Source organism: Ictidomys tridecemlineatus, chromosome 2, assembly GCF_052094955.1.
Source record: "Ictidomys tridecemlineatus isolate mIctTri1 chromosome 2, mIctTri1.hap1, whole genome shotgun sequence".
Classification (NCBI taxonomy): domain Eukaryota; kingdom Metazoa; phylum Chordata; class Mammalia; order Rodentia; family Sciuridae; genus Ictidomys; species Ictidomys tridecemlineatus.
Genome location: NC_135478.1, coordinates 12,928,991 through 12,943,049, shown reverse-complemented (window position 1 = coordinate 12,943,049; position 14,059 = coordinate 12,928,991). Strand labels below are relative to the sequence as shown.

General features: G+C 38.8%; 1 protein-coding gene and 1 non-coding gene across 3 annotated transcripts; both read right to left on the bottom strand.

Moving 5' to 3' along the window:
- Positions 1-3,860: 3,860 nt before the first annotated feature.
- Positions 3,861-13,394, bottom strand: LOC110598892 (uncharacterized). Of its 2 annotated transcripts, XM_078037731.1 has the most exons (3): positions 9,497-13,394; positions 9,227-9,284; positions 3,861-8,506 (listed from the first exon to the last, which is right to left on the bottom strand). In XM_078037731.1, exons 1-3 carry the CDS (start codon positions 9,528-9,530, stop codon positions 7,258-7,260), a joined length of 1,341 nt encoding a protein of 446 aa, XP_077893857.1. In that variant the 5' UTR covers positions 9,531-13,394; the 3' UTR covers positions 3,861-7,257. The 2 variants fall into 2 exon arrangements, with proteins under 2 accessions (XP_077893857.1, XP_077893858.1); XM_078037732.1 differs by lacking the exon at positions 9,227-9,284.
- Positions 3,868-3,974, bottom strand: LOC144375542 (U6 spliceosomal RNA). Its single transcript, XR_013435609.1, has one exon. It is a non-coding gene; the product is annotated as a U6 spliceosomal RNA (small nuclear RNA).
- Positions 13,395-14,059: the final 665 nt, after the last annotated feature.

Below are 14,059 nucleotides of genomic sequence, written 5' to 3'. Positions count from 1 at the left end.
AACCCCTAAAGCTCAGACTCCTTGTGTAACTAGCAGCCCTTTTCCACCCAGAATGAGCCCCCACTGTTGCCTTACTGACCAACTCCACTGTGGAATAAAGGAAAGCTTGTGGATCCAGTAGAGGTCTGCTTCCGTCCTGGTTGTGTTTTCAGAATGGTGCCAAAACCACGTTGGTTATCTTTGCTTACACCTTGGGCCATGTACCGTGGATTTCTTGAGTGACTTGTTTTAGATGTCTCTTTAAGATATAATTAGCCTTTTCTATCCTTCCAGAGCACTGAGGTCTGCATATACAGTGGAGATGATGTATTTTATTCCTATGGTTTTGGATATTACCTGAGTGACAGCTGCTACATTGTCACATGGGAGGCTGTGAGGCATTCCTAATTGGGGAATTATTTCCTGTAATAAGGCTTTTTCTACTTCTTCTGTCTGTTCATGTTGGGAGGGGTAAGCCTCCGTCCATCCAGCAAAGTATCTACCATAACCAATAAATACTGGAATCCACTGCTCTTAGGTTGTGGTTAAAATCAAGTTGCCAGTCCTCCCCAGGAAATTGTCTTGTCTTTTGTAATCCTGGAAGTTTTTTGGTGGACTTAAGTGGGTTATTTCTCTGGCATATCTCACAGACTTTGACTTCTTGATGAATTGTCCTTCGTATTTTGTTTCCCTCAAATATCTCTGAGTTAGTTTGAGAGTGTATTCTTTTCCCAAATGAAAAATTGATGTACGGTGTGTTTAAACTTTCCATTGAGAGTTAGTGGGTAAGTAAAGTTTATTATCTTCCAATTCACCCAGAAGCTAAGAGAATGTCTCCTCCTAGCTATATGGAGGTCTTAACTCTAGGGAGGGCCTGTCCATAGTAGAGGGGCTAAGGTTGTTGGTTGGTGCAAAGCCCTGTTGCAGCCACTTTGGCCTCTTAATCTGTTTGTCTATTGCACTTTGATATCTCATCTGTTCCCTTTTGATATTCTTGGCAGTGGGTTACTGCTACCTTTTTAGGTGTATAAAAAGCTTCTAATAGTTTTAAGATCTGTTCTTTTTTTTTTTTTTCCAGGTATCTGGAATACTCTCTTTCCAAATTGCTACATATGCATGCAGCATTAGGTAGGCATATTTAGAGTAGTGTAAATATTAACTCTCCATTATTTCTTAGCTTGAATGCTCTCTTTAGGGCAATTAATTCAGCAGGCTGTGCCATTGTGTCCAGGGACAAAGATTGTGCCACCAAAGTATTATGTAAAGTCACCATGGCACAAACAGGCTTGGGTTCTCTTTGTTCTCCATAAAGGAACTCCTATCTCTTTACATGGCGAGATCTGGATTAGACAGTGGAAGGTGTTGAAGGTCTCCTCTAGCTGAGTACTTTACAGCTAGGACTTGTTAGCAGTCATGATCAGGATTTCCCTCTAGTGTTTCTGGGAGGAAAATGGCTAATTTTCGATTAGAGCAAGTCCTTTTTGAGTTACCGGTCCTTGTAGAAGGAAAGCCTGTTATTTCAGAGATGACTATCTGAGAGACATAACCTGCCTTTTGTATTTAAAATCCCTGAGAGAGCATGAGAGGTATAGACAATGAAGTGTCTTCTCAGGATGATTTTGATTGTGTCATGGATTAGCAGGGCAACTGCTGATACCACTCCCAAGCAGAGGGGCCATCTCTAAGACTCTATGTCAAATGCTTTACTGAGCTATGCCACTGGCTGTTGAGCTGTTCCATTCTTTTGGGAGACTAATTATTCCCAGACCACTCCTCCTCATTCAGTGACAAACAGGTTAAATTTTTTTGCTATGTAGATAACCTGAGGGCAGGGGCTTTAGTAAGGCCTTTTTAAATACCTTACAAGGCTTAGTGTGTCCCAGTTCCCATATCAGGACAGTTGTTCCTTGGTGTGCAGGTTTTTTTTTTTTTTAAGGAGGTTGTAAAAAGATTTAGCTAATCCCCCATACCCAGGAATCCAAAACCTTAGTGCCCAGTTATCTCTAAGAAGCCTCTACATGGCCTTACCGTGTGGGATGGAGGTATGGCCCTGTGGGGGTTCTTTTCTCCTTTCCTAGCTTGCAGATTCGCGAAGACAACTGTAATCCTAAGTATTGAACCTGTTGTTGACACAATCGAGCTTTCCTTTTTAATACCTTATAAACTTTCTGCTAAAAGGTTTAACAGTTCTGTAGTGGCCTTTTGACATTCATCCTGGCACACAAGATGTCTACATATTGGAGAACAACCACAGATGACCTTTCTCTCAATTCTGCAAGGTCCTTGGCTAGGGTTTGCCCAAACAAGTGAAGGCTATGTTTAAATCCCTGAGGCAACACTGTCCAGGTTAATGGAGATCCACTATCTGGTTCCTCGAAGGCAAACAAATATTGTGATTTAGTCTGGAGGTATACAGAAAACGGCATCCTTTAAATCTAACACAGTAAAAAAGCAGCAAGCAGCTGGGATCTCAGATAACAGAGGGCATGTGTTAGCAACTACAGGGTGGAGGGGAATGTCAGCTTCATTAATCATCCTAAGGCCCTGGACTAGGCAGCATTCCCTATTTGGCTTCTGAACTTCTACGGTGGTGTATTGCATGGGCTGTTGCAGGCCAATAATAGTCCCTGCCCTTTGAGGTTCTGAATGATCTCTCATAAGTCCCTTTCTGCCTCTGGGTCCCAGGGGGTATTGTCTCTTATACAGAAAGACAGAGGGATTCTTTAAGAACATTTTAATTGGTCCTGCACATTTTGCCCATCCAACCTTGATTCACTGTCCCTACTTGAAGGTTTATGTGGCATTCTAATAGATGTAAATGTCCTAAATCCATCTTGATGGGAGCCTGGAGTCTTAAAATTAAATCTCTCCTTAATACAAAGGTAGGACACTCTGGGACTATCCACAATGCATGAGAAAACATCACCCTAATCCACTCACCACTCAGAGGGGGAATAAACTTTTGGGTAACAGACTATTCATACACCCCTTGCACCATCACAGTATTAAAGGAAACAAGTCCAGGGTAAGAGGTGAGTACAGAAAAGATGGCACCAATATCCAAGAGGAAACTGACCTCCTGGCTTTCCTTGGAGAAGAATACACAGGGCTCATGTGTGGTGATAGAGTTATAGGAGCCATTAGAAGAGACACAGGCCTGGTCCTGTCGGGCCTGTGTGGATGAATCTGCCTCAGGCCCTCTATACCAATATGAATTCTTGCCTTTTCCCTCTGCTTCCATGGTACTCTCATCTTCCCAGTTGATGTTTGTCACCAGGTGCTCTCTGTCTGGGGTTTGGCATATTCTGTTCACCACTGTGAAACTCCCTAGACTCCACCATCCCACCAGATTTATCCACCCAAATATTTTTCTATAAAAAATCCAAAGCACACTAAATATAGATCTCAAAAAACAAAACAAAACAAAAAACCCAACCTCAAACTGGCCCCAGTCTCAATATTCCTGAGGCTCCCTCACATGCCTCAAAGTAAATAACCCATTTAAAATGGTCTTACAAAGTGGGGCACAGTGGTGCATACCTGCAATCCCAGCAGCGAGGGAGGCTGAGACAGGACTGCCTTAAGTTCAAAGCCAGCCTTAGCAATTTAGAGAGGCTCCGAGCAACTTGCCAAGACATGATCTCTAAATAAAATACAAAAATAGCTGGGGATGTGGTTCAGTTGTTATACACCCCTGGGTCCAATCTCATTGTCAAAAAAAAAAGAAAGAAAGAAAGAAAGAAAGAGCCTTTTTTTTTTTTTGGAGAAATATGTATCAGTTCGTTTTATTTGGGTATTCAATAATATCCTTGGTGATAATGCTGACTCCATGGCTTCTGATCCCAGAATTGACCCTGCTGCCACTGGTTGTAGCCCTGAGATTGATTTAAAAATATGGAACGCTTCACGAATTTGCATGTCATCCTTGCGCAAGGGCCATGCTAATCTTCTCTGTATCGTTCCAATTTTAGTATATGTGCTGCTGAAGCAAGCACGAAAGAGCCTTATTCCAAGAGAATATAATAACACTATATTTTTAAAATAATATAATACTACTATATTTAAAAATTTTTTTCTATAAATTTTATTGGTTCTTTTTAGTTGTACATAACATTAGAATTCATTTTGACATAATTATACAAGCATGGAATATAATGAAAACCATAGGCCTGGGGATGTGGCTCAAGTGGTAGCGTGCTTGCCTAGCATGCGTGCGGCCCAGGTTCGATCCTCAGCACCACATACCAACAAAGATGTTGTGTCCGCCAAGAACTGAAAAATAAATATTAAAAATTCTCTCTCTCTCTCTCTCCTCTCTCACTTTCTCTTAAAAAAAAAAGTATGCACAGAAATCTGGCTTAAAGAAAACATACATCTATTGCTATATCATGGGCATGTACAATATGAAAAATTAATTTCAACATTATGTGTAATTATGATGCAGCAATAAGATGGAAAAATATGCCAGACTCTGAAAAATATAAAATCCATGTAAAAATGTCATATTTCTTTCTTTTTTTTTTTAAAGAGAGAGTGAGAGAGAGAATTCTTTTTTAATATTCATTTTTTTTTCTTTTAGTTATCAGCGGACACAACATCTTTGTTTGTATGTGGTGCTGAGGATCAAACCTGGGCCACACGCATGCCAAGGCGAGCTCGCTACCGCTTGAGCCACATCCTCAGCCTCCAAAAATGTCATATTTCCCCTGAAGAGAAACATACATGTATACATGTACACATATCTGTCTGTGTATATATAAAAAGAGTGTATGCATAACCTATCATGTGAGGTCAGTAGGATGTTGGCAACAATGAACAAAGACTCATTCTTCAGTGGCCTGTTAGCCACAAATATTGAAAAACAACCTACAAACTAACACTAATCACATATTAGAAATAAAATTCAATTTGCTTTTGATCCAACATGGTTCAAAGTGTTAGAGGGCTCACTACTTGATTTGATTAAGAATACACTACCTAGGAAATTCAGACAGCACAAGTGTTTCACTTCAATCTTTACTTTCAAGAATACAAATCAGAAACACAGTGCAGAGAATCTACTTTAAGAATAAATTATTAGGGCTGGGGATGTGGCTCAAGCGATAGCGCGCTCGTTTGGCATTCGTGCAGCCTGGGTTCAATCCTTAGCACCACGTACAAACAAAGATGTTGTGTCTACCGAAAACTAAAAAATAAATATTAAAATTCTTTCTCTCTCTCTCATCTCATCTCTCTCTCTTTTAAAAAAAAGAGAATAAATTATTGGTGAATACAATATAACTTTTGGGACATGCCTCCTGGTAGTACATTTTCTGGAGACACCAAATCAAAGTATTTTGCACCATGCTCTTCTATTAATTGCATGTACATAATTCTGCTACATGAGGAATTTTCATAGGCCTCCGAAACTGTTACACCTGTTATCACTCTTCTAAGAATTTTTCACATTCATAGGGTTTTCTTGGTGTGTTTTGTTTTTGTACCATGAATTGAGCCAGGGGCACTTAACCATCTAGCACATCCCCAGCCCTTTTTTTTTTTTTTTACATTTTATTAAAGACAGGGTCCCACTAAGTTGCTTAGGACCTCTCTAAATTGATGAGGCTGAATTTGAAATTGCAATCCTCCTACCTCAGCCTCCCAAGTCACTGGGATTACAGACATTCACAGGGTTTTTCATTCACTGTGATTTCTTACATACGAACCAAAGAGAGAATGTTGCACAGGTCTTCCTTCTATTGCAGGTTCCACCGCATACTGTGCTCATTTACATGGGCACAGTGAACCAAGATGGCAACAAGGGTCAAAACTTCCACTGCAAAAATACAAGTTATTGCAGGTGCTTATTAGGTTTGCTCACAAGTTCATGTGATAATAAAGACTTCCCATTTCTTTTGTTGATACAGGGTTACTCTCCATGTGGTGTTTTATGTACTTAAAAGAATCTTAAAATTAAGGTTATCCCACATTGCTGACATCATTAAAGTTCCTCCTCGCTATGATCTTTTTCATGGTATCAAAAGGAACTGTGAACACGAACACTTTCTCACATGGCTTACACTCACGGGTTTCTCTCAAGTGTGAGTTCCTTGAATTTTGAGAAGGTACCTGGATGGAGTGAAGGCTTCTTTGCACTCTTTACACACACAGGGTTTCTCTTCAGTATGCATTCTTCCATGTATTTTAAGGGTGGAGGAATGACTGAAGGCTTTCCTGCACTGCTCACATGCATGTTTCATGGCACTGTGAAATCTCTGATGTTGTCTGAGGGGACTGGAATCACCATAGGCTTTGTCACATTGCATGTACACATAGGATTTTTCTCCAGTGTGATTTATTTCATGTCTTCTGACTAAATAGGAATGAAGAAAAGCTTTACCAGATTGTGTACATGTATAGGGTTTCTCTTCACTCTGAAAGTCTTCATATGGTAGATGAACTGAAGCCTTTTCCACATTGCTAACAACACAACATTTCTCTCATTATGCATTATTTCATGTATTTGAAGGGATCTGTGAAAATAAAAAGCTTTCCTACATTATTTACATGTATAAGGTTTCTCTTCACTGTGAATGTTTTCATGTGCTTAAAGTCTTTCCCACATTGGTTACATATATAGGGTTTTTCTCCAGTGTTTTTGAGGTTTTTCATGTTTTCTGATTGAACTGTAAAGACTGAAAGCTTTCCCAAATTGCTTACATGTACAGGGTTTCTCTCCACTGTGAATTTGTTCATATATTCTAATAGAGCTGGAAGTTCCAATAGAGCTAGAAGTTTCTTGCATACATAGGGTTTTTCTCCATTGAGCATTATTTCATATATTTGAAGGGTTCTGGGGAATTGAAAAGCTTTCCTACATTGCTTACATGTATAAGGTTTCTTGGCACTGTTATTTTACTCATGTGTTTTTTTTTTTTTTTTTTTAAAGAGAGAGAGAGAGAGAGAGAGAGAATTATATAATATTTATTTTTTAGTTCTCGGCGGGCACAACATCTTTGTTTGTATATGGTGCTGAGGATCGAACCCGGGTCGCACGCATGCCAGGCGAGCGCGCTACCATTTGAGCCACATCCCCAGCCCCTACTCATGTATTTTTAAAAAATATTTTTTAGATGTTGGTGGACCTTTATTTTATTCATTTATTTATATGTGGTGCTAAGAATCAAACCCCAGTGCCTCACATGTGCTAGGAAAGTGCTCCACAACTGAGCCACAACTCCAGCCACTCATTCATGAGTTTTGGTATGGCTATAAGAAGTAAAGGCTTTTCCACATTGCTTACATACATAGGGTTTTTCTCCAGTGTTCTTGAGACTTTTCATGTTTTCTGATTGAACCGTAATAACTGAAAGCTTTCCCACATTGTTTACATGTATAGGGTTTCTCTCCACTGTGAATTCGTTCATGTATTCTAATTGAGTTGCAAGAACTAAAGCCTTTTCCACATTTCTTGCATACATAGGGTTTCTCTCCACTATGAATTCGTTCATGTGTTTTAAAATTGGTAGAAGAACTAAAGCCTCTTCCACACTGCTTACATACATAGGGTTTTTCTCCAGTGTGAGTTTTTTCATGTCTTCTGATTGCTTTGGAATGCCTGAAAGCTTTCCCACATTGTTTACATGTATAGGGTTTCTCTTCACTGTGATTTCGTTCATGGATTTTCAAGTACTTAGAAGTACTAAAGCCTTTTCCACATTTCTTGCATACATGAGATTTCTCTCCACTGTGAATTAGTACATGTCTTTTCATGTATCTAGAAGTAGTAAAGCCTTTCCCACATTGTTTACATGTGTAGGGTTTCACTCCATTGTGAATTTGTTCATGTCTTTTCATATACCTGTAAGTACTAAAGCCTTTTCCACATTGCTTACACACATAGTGTTTCTCTTCACTGTGAATTTGTTCATGTGTTTCCATTTGGCTAGAAGAACTAAAGCTTTTTCCACATTTCTTACACACATAGGGTTTCTCTGCACTGTGAATTTGCTCATGGATTTTAATGTAGCTGGAAGAACTAAAGGCTTTTCCACAGTGCTTACACACATGGGGTTTCTTTCCACTGTGAATTTGTTCATGCCTTTTCATGTCACCAGAAGAACTGAAGCCTTTTCCACATTGCTTACACACATAAGGTCTCTCTCCACTGTGAATTCGTTCATGGATTTTAAGGTAGCTGGAAGAACTGAAGGCTTTTCCACAGTGCTTACACACATGGGGTTTCTCTGCTGTGTGAGTTCTTTCATGCTTCTGGAAACGTTGGGGATCATGCAAGGCTTTCTCATCTTCCTTATATTCATATGGCTTCTCTCCATGTTCCTGATACTCATGTGCTTTGTGTCCAGTATGAGCTGTCAGGGGCACGGCTAGGGATGGATCAGCAATGGTGACTTCTCTACACATATGGTGTTCACTTGGTTTTACTCCAGAACTTCTCTTGTTAACAAGAGAATCTATTATATGGCTGAGGATTTCTCCACATTGACCATCTTTTTTCTGTTCACAGAGTCTCTCTAACACTTGACTTCTGCAAAGAATGAAAAGCACATTACTAAGTATTTGTAATATTAATGATTTAGCAGAAGAATTGGTTTTATGCTGTGTAAGCTTTACTGTTGAGCTACCTTCCAGTCCTTTTAAAGTTTTCTTTCTTTCTTTTTGATAGCATCTTAGTAAGTTGCTTGGAGCCTCACTACAGTGCTGAGGCTGGCCTCCCACTTGTGATCCTTCTCCCTCAGACTCCCTAGTGGCTGGGATTAGAGGTGTGCATCACTGCCCAGATCAGCTTTCTAAATAATCCTGCCAAGTTACGATTTTGTTAACTCAGAAGATGCTTACACTTGTAAATACAACTGAGTACTGCTTATGTGAAATGCATGGGAAAAAATTCAGATGGGATTTTGTGATATTTGTCTATACACAGTAAAATATTTTCAAAATGAGTCCCACTTGAAGGTAATTTCATACATTTTTAATAAACTGTGTATGGAAAACAGTCTGTATATAATAAACTACCAGAAAGTATCACTTAAGACATCAAGGCACTGTTTCAGAGGGTGTCTGTACTGGAACATTTGGGTTTTGCGCTCTCCAATTATGCATGTTCAACCTGTATGCACTGAAGTGAACAAATGGAGATAAATCATTCTGTACCTTGGAGTGTATCTTTTCCTTATTTTTATGATTTTTTTAATAAGTTACTCCCAGATTTGTGAGGAACATTGCCTTCTCTTGTGAGTTAAATTACCTTAGATTTCCCCTGGAATTGTAGTGATCATCAATGGCCTGATTTTTCCATTGTTTTCCTAAAATACAGACCCAGAAAAATCATAATGATTCATTTCAAAATTATATAAAAACTGTAAGAGTATAGCAGATCTGTTGTATAATGTCACCATGCCAATACAGTCATCAAAATGTGGGCTTCGAATATTCCAAATCATGGAACAGCACTGATAACTGAATAACAGTTCTCTGATTGACTAAGTGAGAAAAGTATGTCATATGTCACCTTTACCTATAGTGATCAGATTCCAGAAGGTTTCCTGCATCACATCTTTGAAGAGCTTCTTCTGGAAAGGATCCAGTAGAGCCCACTCCTCCAGGGTGAAGTTCACAGCCACATCCTCAAAGGTCACTGGCTCCTGAAATATCCCACAGGTTTTCCCAGGAGGAAAATGAGACACACAGCACTAGAGACCTCATTCACTTGTGAGAATTTCACATCATACTATGTCCTCCCAGAGAGAACAGGAATACTTGCGGTACTGCTAGGTCTCTCCAATTCTCTTTCTACACAGGTCTCAAGCACTTCTCACAACAAAGTCCAACTATGTACAGTGCTTATAACAATTGCTGTCCTGAGACAGCACATTCTTAGGAATGCTTGAGAATATACTTTGAACTTTGTTGGTATCTAGCAATTACTGCCGGGATGAACCTCACCAGCTTAACTGCAAGGAAGGGCTTGGGGTTCCCAAGCAGGTTATCCCAACAAAATGCAGCCTGTTTAAATCCTGCTGGTCCTCTAACTGGAATAGTTTGATATGCTTGTCAGAAGTTGCCTATCTCAGGCTGTGGCTCAGTGGTAGAATGCTTGCCTTGCACACATGAGGCACAGTATTTGAGTCTCAGCACCACCTAAAAATAAATAAATAAAAATATTGTATCCATCTACAGCTAAAAAATATTTTAAAAAAGAGAAGAACTGGGCTGGGGATGTGGCTCAAGCGGTAGCGCACTCGCCTGGCATGCGTGCGGCCTGGGTTCGATCCTCAGCATCACATACAGACAGAGATGTTGTGTCTGCCAAATACTAAAAATAAATATTAAAATTCTCTCTCTCCCTCTCTCTTTAAAAAAAAATAAAAATAAAAATAAAATAAAGGGCTGGGGATGTGGCTCAAGCGGTAGCGCGCTCGCCTCGCATGCTTGCAGCCCGGGTTCGATCCTCAGCACCACATACCAACAAAGATGTTGTGTCCGCCGAGAACTAAAAGTAAATATTAAAAATTCTCTCTCTCTATCTCTCTCTCTCCTCTCTCACTCTCTCTTTAAAAAAATAAATAAATAAATAAAATAAAATAAAATAAAATAAAAAAGAGAAGAGGTGGCCTATCTCATCAACGCCCAAAATACACTAAGAGTGATGAATCTCCAATGAACTGGACTATCAGACCAAATTTGAAACCTCTTTTGCAAAACATTAGAGAATTTAATACATACTTTGGGATTGCACTAAGGGCCCACAACCAGAAGCCTGTACCAGGTTCCTGTAAGTCATTAGAATTAAACAGTAAATAAGATTCATTAGGGATAACTCAGTAGATTAATAGGTAATCAATAAAGATTTGATGGAGAATGTCAAAGCACAATAAAACAAGGGGGAAAGTGGTATGTGTTCTTAGAAAGATTTTACTTCACCAAGATGTCACCTATACACTGACCTATAAAATTGCAAAATGTCAATAACAAAAGCTTTTCCTAAGAAAACAAAAAATTGTTCCTGCCTGCTCCATTGGCACATGCATATAATCCCAGCAACTTGTTCTTAGCAAGACCCTGTCTCAAAAATAATAAAGAAAAAAAATTAATAAGTTTTTAAAAATAGGAAGGCATATGGCTGAGTGATTTAGGGCTTCTGGCATCATCCCCCAAACCAAAAATTGAAAAAAACTGAAAAAGGAAAAAACAACAGAGGAAAAAACGTAGCTTATCAAATCCTCTAGGCATATTTAATGTCTAACAATCAAGGAATAATAAAGAGCCAGACACACTGGTGCATGCCTGTAATCCCAGCGATTTGGGAGGCTGAGGCAAGAGGATGGCAAATTCAAAGCCAGCTTCAGCAACTTGGCAAGGCTTTAAGAAACTGAGCTGGGGATGTGGCTTAGTGGTTTAACGCCCCTGGGTTCACTCCCTGGCAGCATCATCATCATAGTAATAAAGAAAAGGGAAACAGGGCTCAATAATTGAAAAAAAGAAGAGAGAGAGAGAGAGAGAGAGAGAGAGAGAGAGAAAAGCCACTTCTGAGAAATCTCAGAATTTGAATTCAGTCAACAAAGACATTCACTGGGCAAGTGATACACTCCTGTAATCCCACTGAGTCAGTAGGCTAAGGCAGAAGGATCACAAGTTCAAGCCCAGCCTTGGCAATGCACCAAGACCCTAAATCTAAACAAAAAATTTAAAAGGGTGGAATCTAACTGTGATAAAGATTCAATCTTCAGTATCACCAAACAAAAAAGCAAGCAAGCAACCAACCAACCAAACAAAAACCCATAGAGTAATTTGCAATTATAACAAGTCACATGAAGCCATCATTATAGGTGTTCCATGACATAATGAAGCAAGGAGAACAAAGAATCATCTAAGATGAAGTCAGAGACTGTTTCACCAGTATATCTCCATATCATGCCTTTTGGAAAGTTCTTTAGAGAGAAGCAAAAAGATGTAGGAACAGGGATCACATAAAGTAAAACAGAAATTAGTTACAAATATGGTGTATATTAATCCCATTGTATCAATAATCCCTTTAAATACAGACAGACTGGTAGAAAACAAGATCCACCCTGTGCTCCACCCTTGTGCACTTTATGAGAAAAAAAACAAACCCAGTTTTAACTATCAAGACATCAGGTCAGGAGTCAAAATGCTTCTTATATATGAGAAATAAATTCAAGAAATCTAGTACTTTGAGAAATCATTATAGAAGTATGTTTAAAGTGCCCTCACTCCAAACACACACAAAATATATGTAAAACAATGTATTTGGTAATCAGATCAATTCAGCCATTCAGCAATGGCTAAGGGATGCGGATATAGTTTAGTTGGTAAAGTGCTTGCCTCACACGTACAAGGTACCTGGGTTCAATCCCCAGCATCACAAACAAACAATGGCATATGAATAGAAAGAAAGAACACCAAAGAAATTTAAGTATTTCAAAACTATGTGAACTTGAACAAACATGCTAATATTACTTATGGGATACAGAAAAAGCAGTGCATAGGGAGAACTTTAGAACAATAAATGTGTATATTAGAAAAGAAGAAAGACCTCAACTCAACAGTGTGATGTATTACACTGGACCTGCAAAACAAGAGCAAGATACTCTCTTAAGCCACAGAAAAAGAACTTGGAAGAAGTCAAACAATTTCTGGAAAGAAACAATCCAGAAAAACTCACATGAGAAAAGATAAACAATATAAATAAGGCTCTATGTATTCCACAAATTGAAACAATAGAAACTCAAAAACAGGGAGAACCAGGCCCACCTTGTCTTTTGGGCATATTCTAACATTTAAGCATATCAATCATTACAATGTCTTCCGGGTAAGAGGTGCAAAAGTACTACTTCATAATGCATGAGGTCCACAGTGCCAAAATATAAAACTAGATAAGCATTATAAGAAATAACAAAAATAAATTAATAAAGGAAAGGAGTGTAGCTCAGTGAGAGTGCCCTGAGTTTCAATCCCATTACAGATTAGAGGGAGAGAAGACAAACTGCTTCTAAAATACAGTGAAAAGAAACTGAAGAGAGCTTAGCTCAGTGGTATAGTACCTGCCTAGCCTAGAATTTAAGAATGACTAAACATTTAAAAGTCAACTCATGTAATTGATCACTTCAACCAGCTAAACAACAAAATCCTATGGTCATATCAATAGGTACAGAGAAAGCATAAGAAATAATAACAATAGGCATTCAGACTGAGAAGAAACAAATTAAAAATGGCTGTTCACACATGCCACCTCCCACCCTGAAAATCCTTACCATAAACATGCAAATACTCATCATTTTTCTATATATCAAGTATAAAAAAATCAACTTCAAATTTAAAACACTATTTATACAGAACAAGAATTTGGACAAAGAGAGAAACAATTTCACAAAAATAAAGGAACACTAAAAAAAAAAAAAAAAAAAAAAGATCAAGGCCAGAGGTAATCAATAAAAGCAAGCTATATCTTAGTGGCTCATGAGGCTGAGTCAGGAGGATCTCAAGTTCAAAGCCAACCTCAGCAACTTAGTGAGACCCTGTCTCAAAATAAAAATGAAAAAGGCTGGGGATGCAGCTCAGTGGCGAAGCACCTCACCCCTGGGTTCAATCCCCAATACAAAAAAAAAAAAGAAGAAGAAGAAGAAGGTTTGTTGCTGGGGATATGGCTCAGTGCTTAAGGACCCTGGGTTCAATGACAGTATCAAAACAAACAAACAACAGCCTGGTAACAAAGAAGGCTGACAGCAGGGTGAACTCTTCTCTAATCTAGGGAAGCAGGCCAGAGACCTCCCACCATGAAAACCCCCTTACCATAATTAAGCAGAAACCCCCACCATATACATAACTTATGAGTTCCTATTCTTCTCACAAAGCTTTTTATGCAGGATGTCAGCAAAAACAAAACAACAAAAACAACCACAAAACAAACAAAAACCAAACACTTCTGCATAGCAGCAAAGAGCACTGTGATGGTAGTTTCCTCTTTTTGGAAATTGTAGGTTTGCCAATGAAAAAAAAAATTTGTAAAACTTCTAGCCTCAAAAAATGGAACAAAAAAGCATTTGTCCTGTAAACCTTC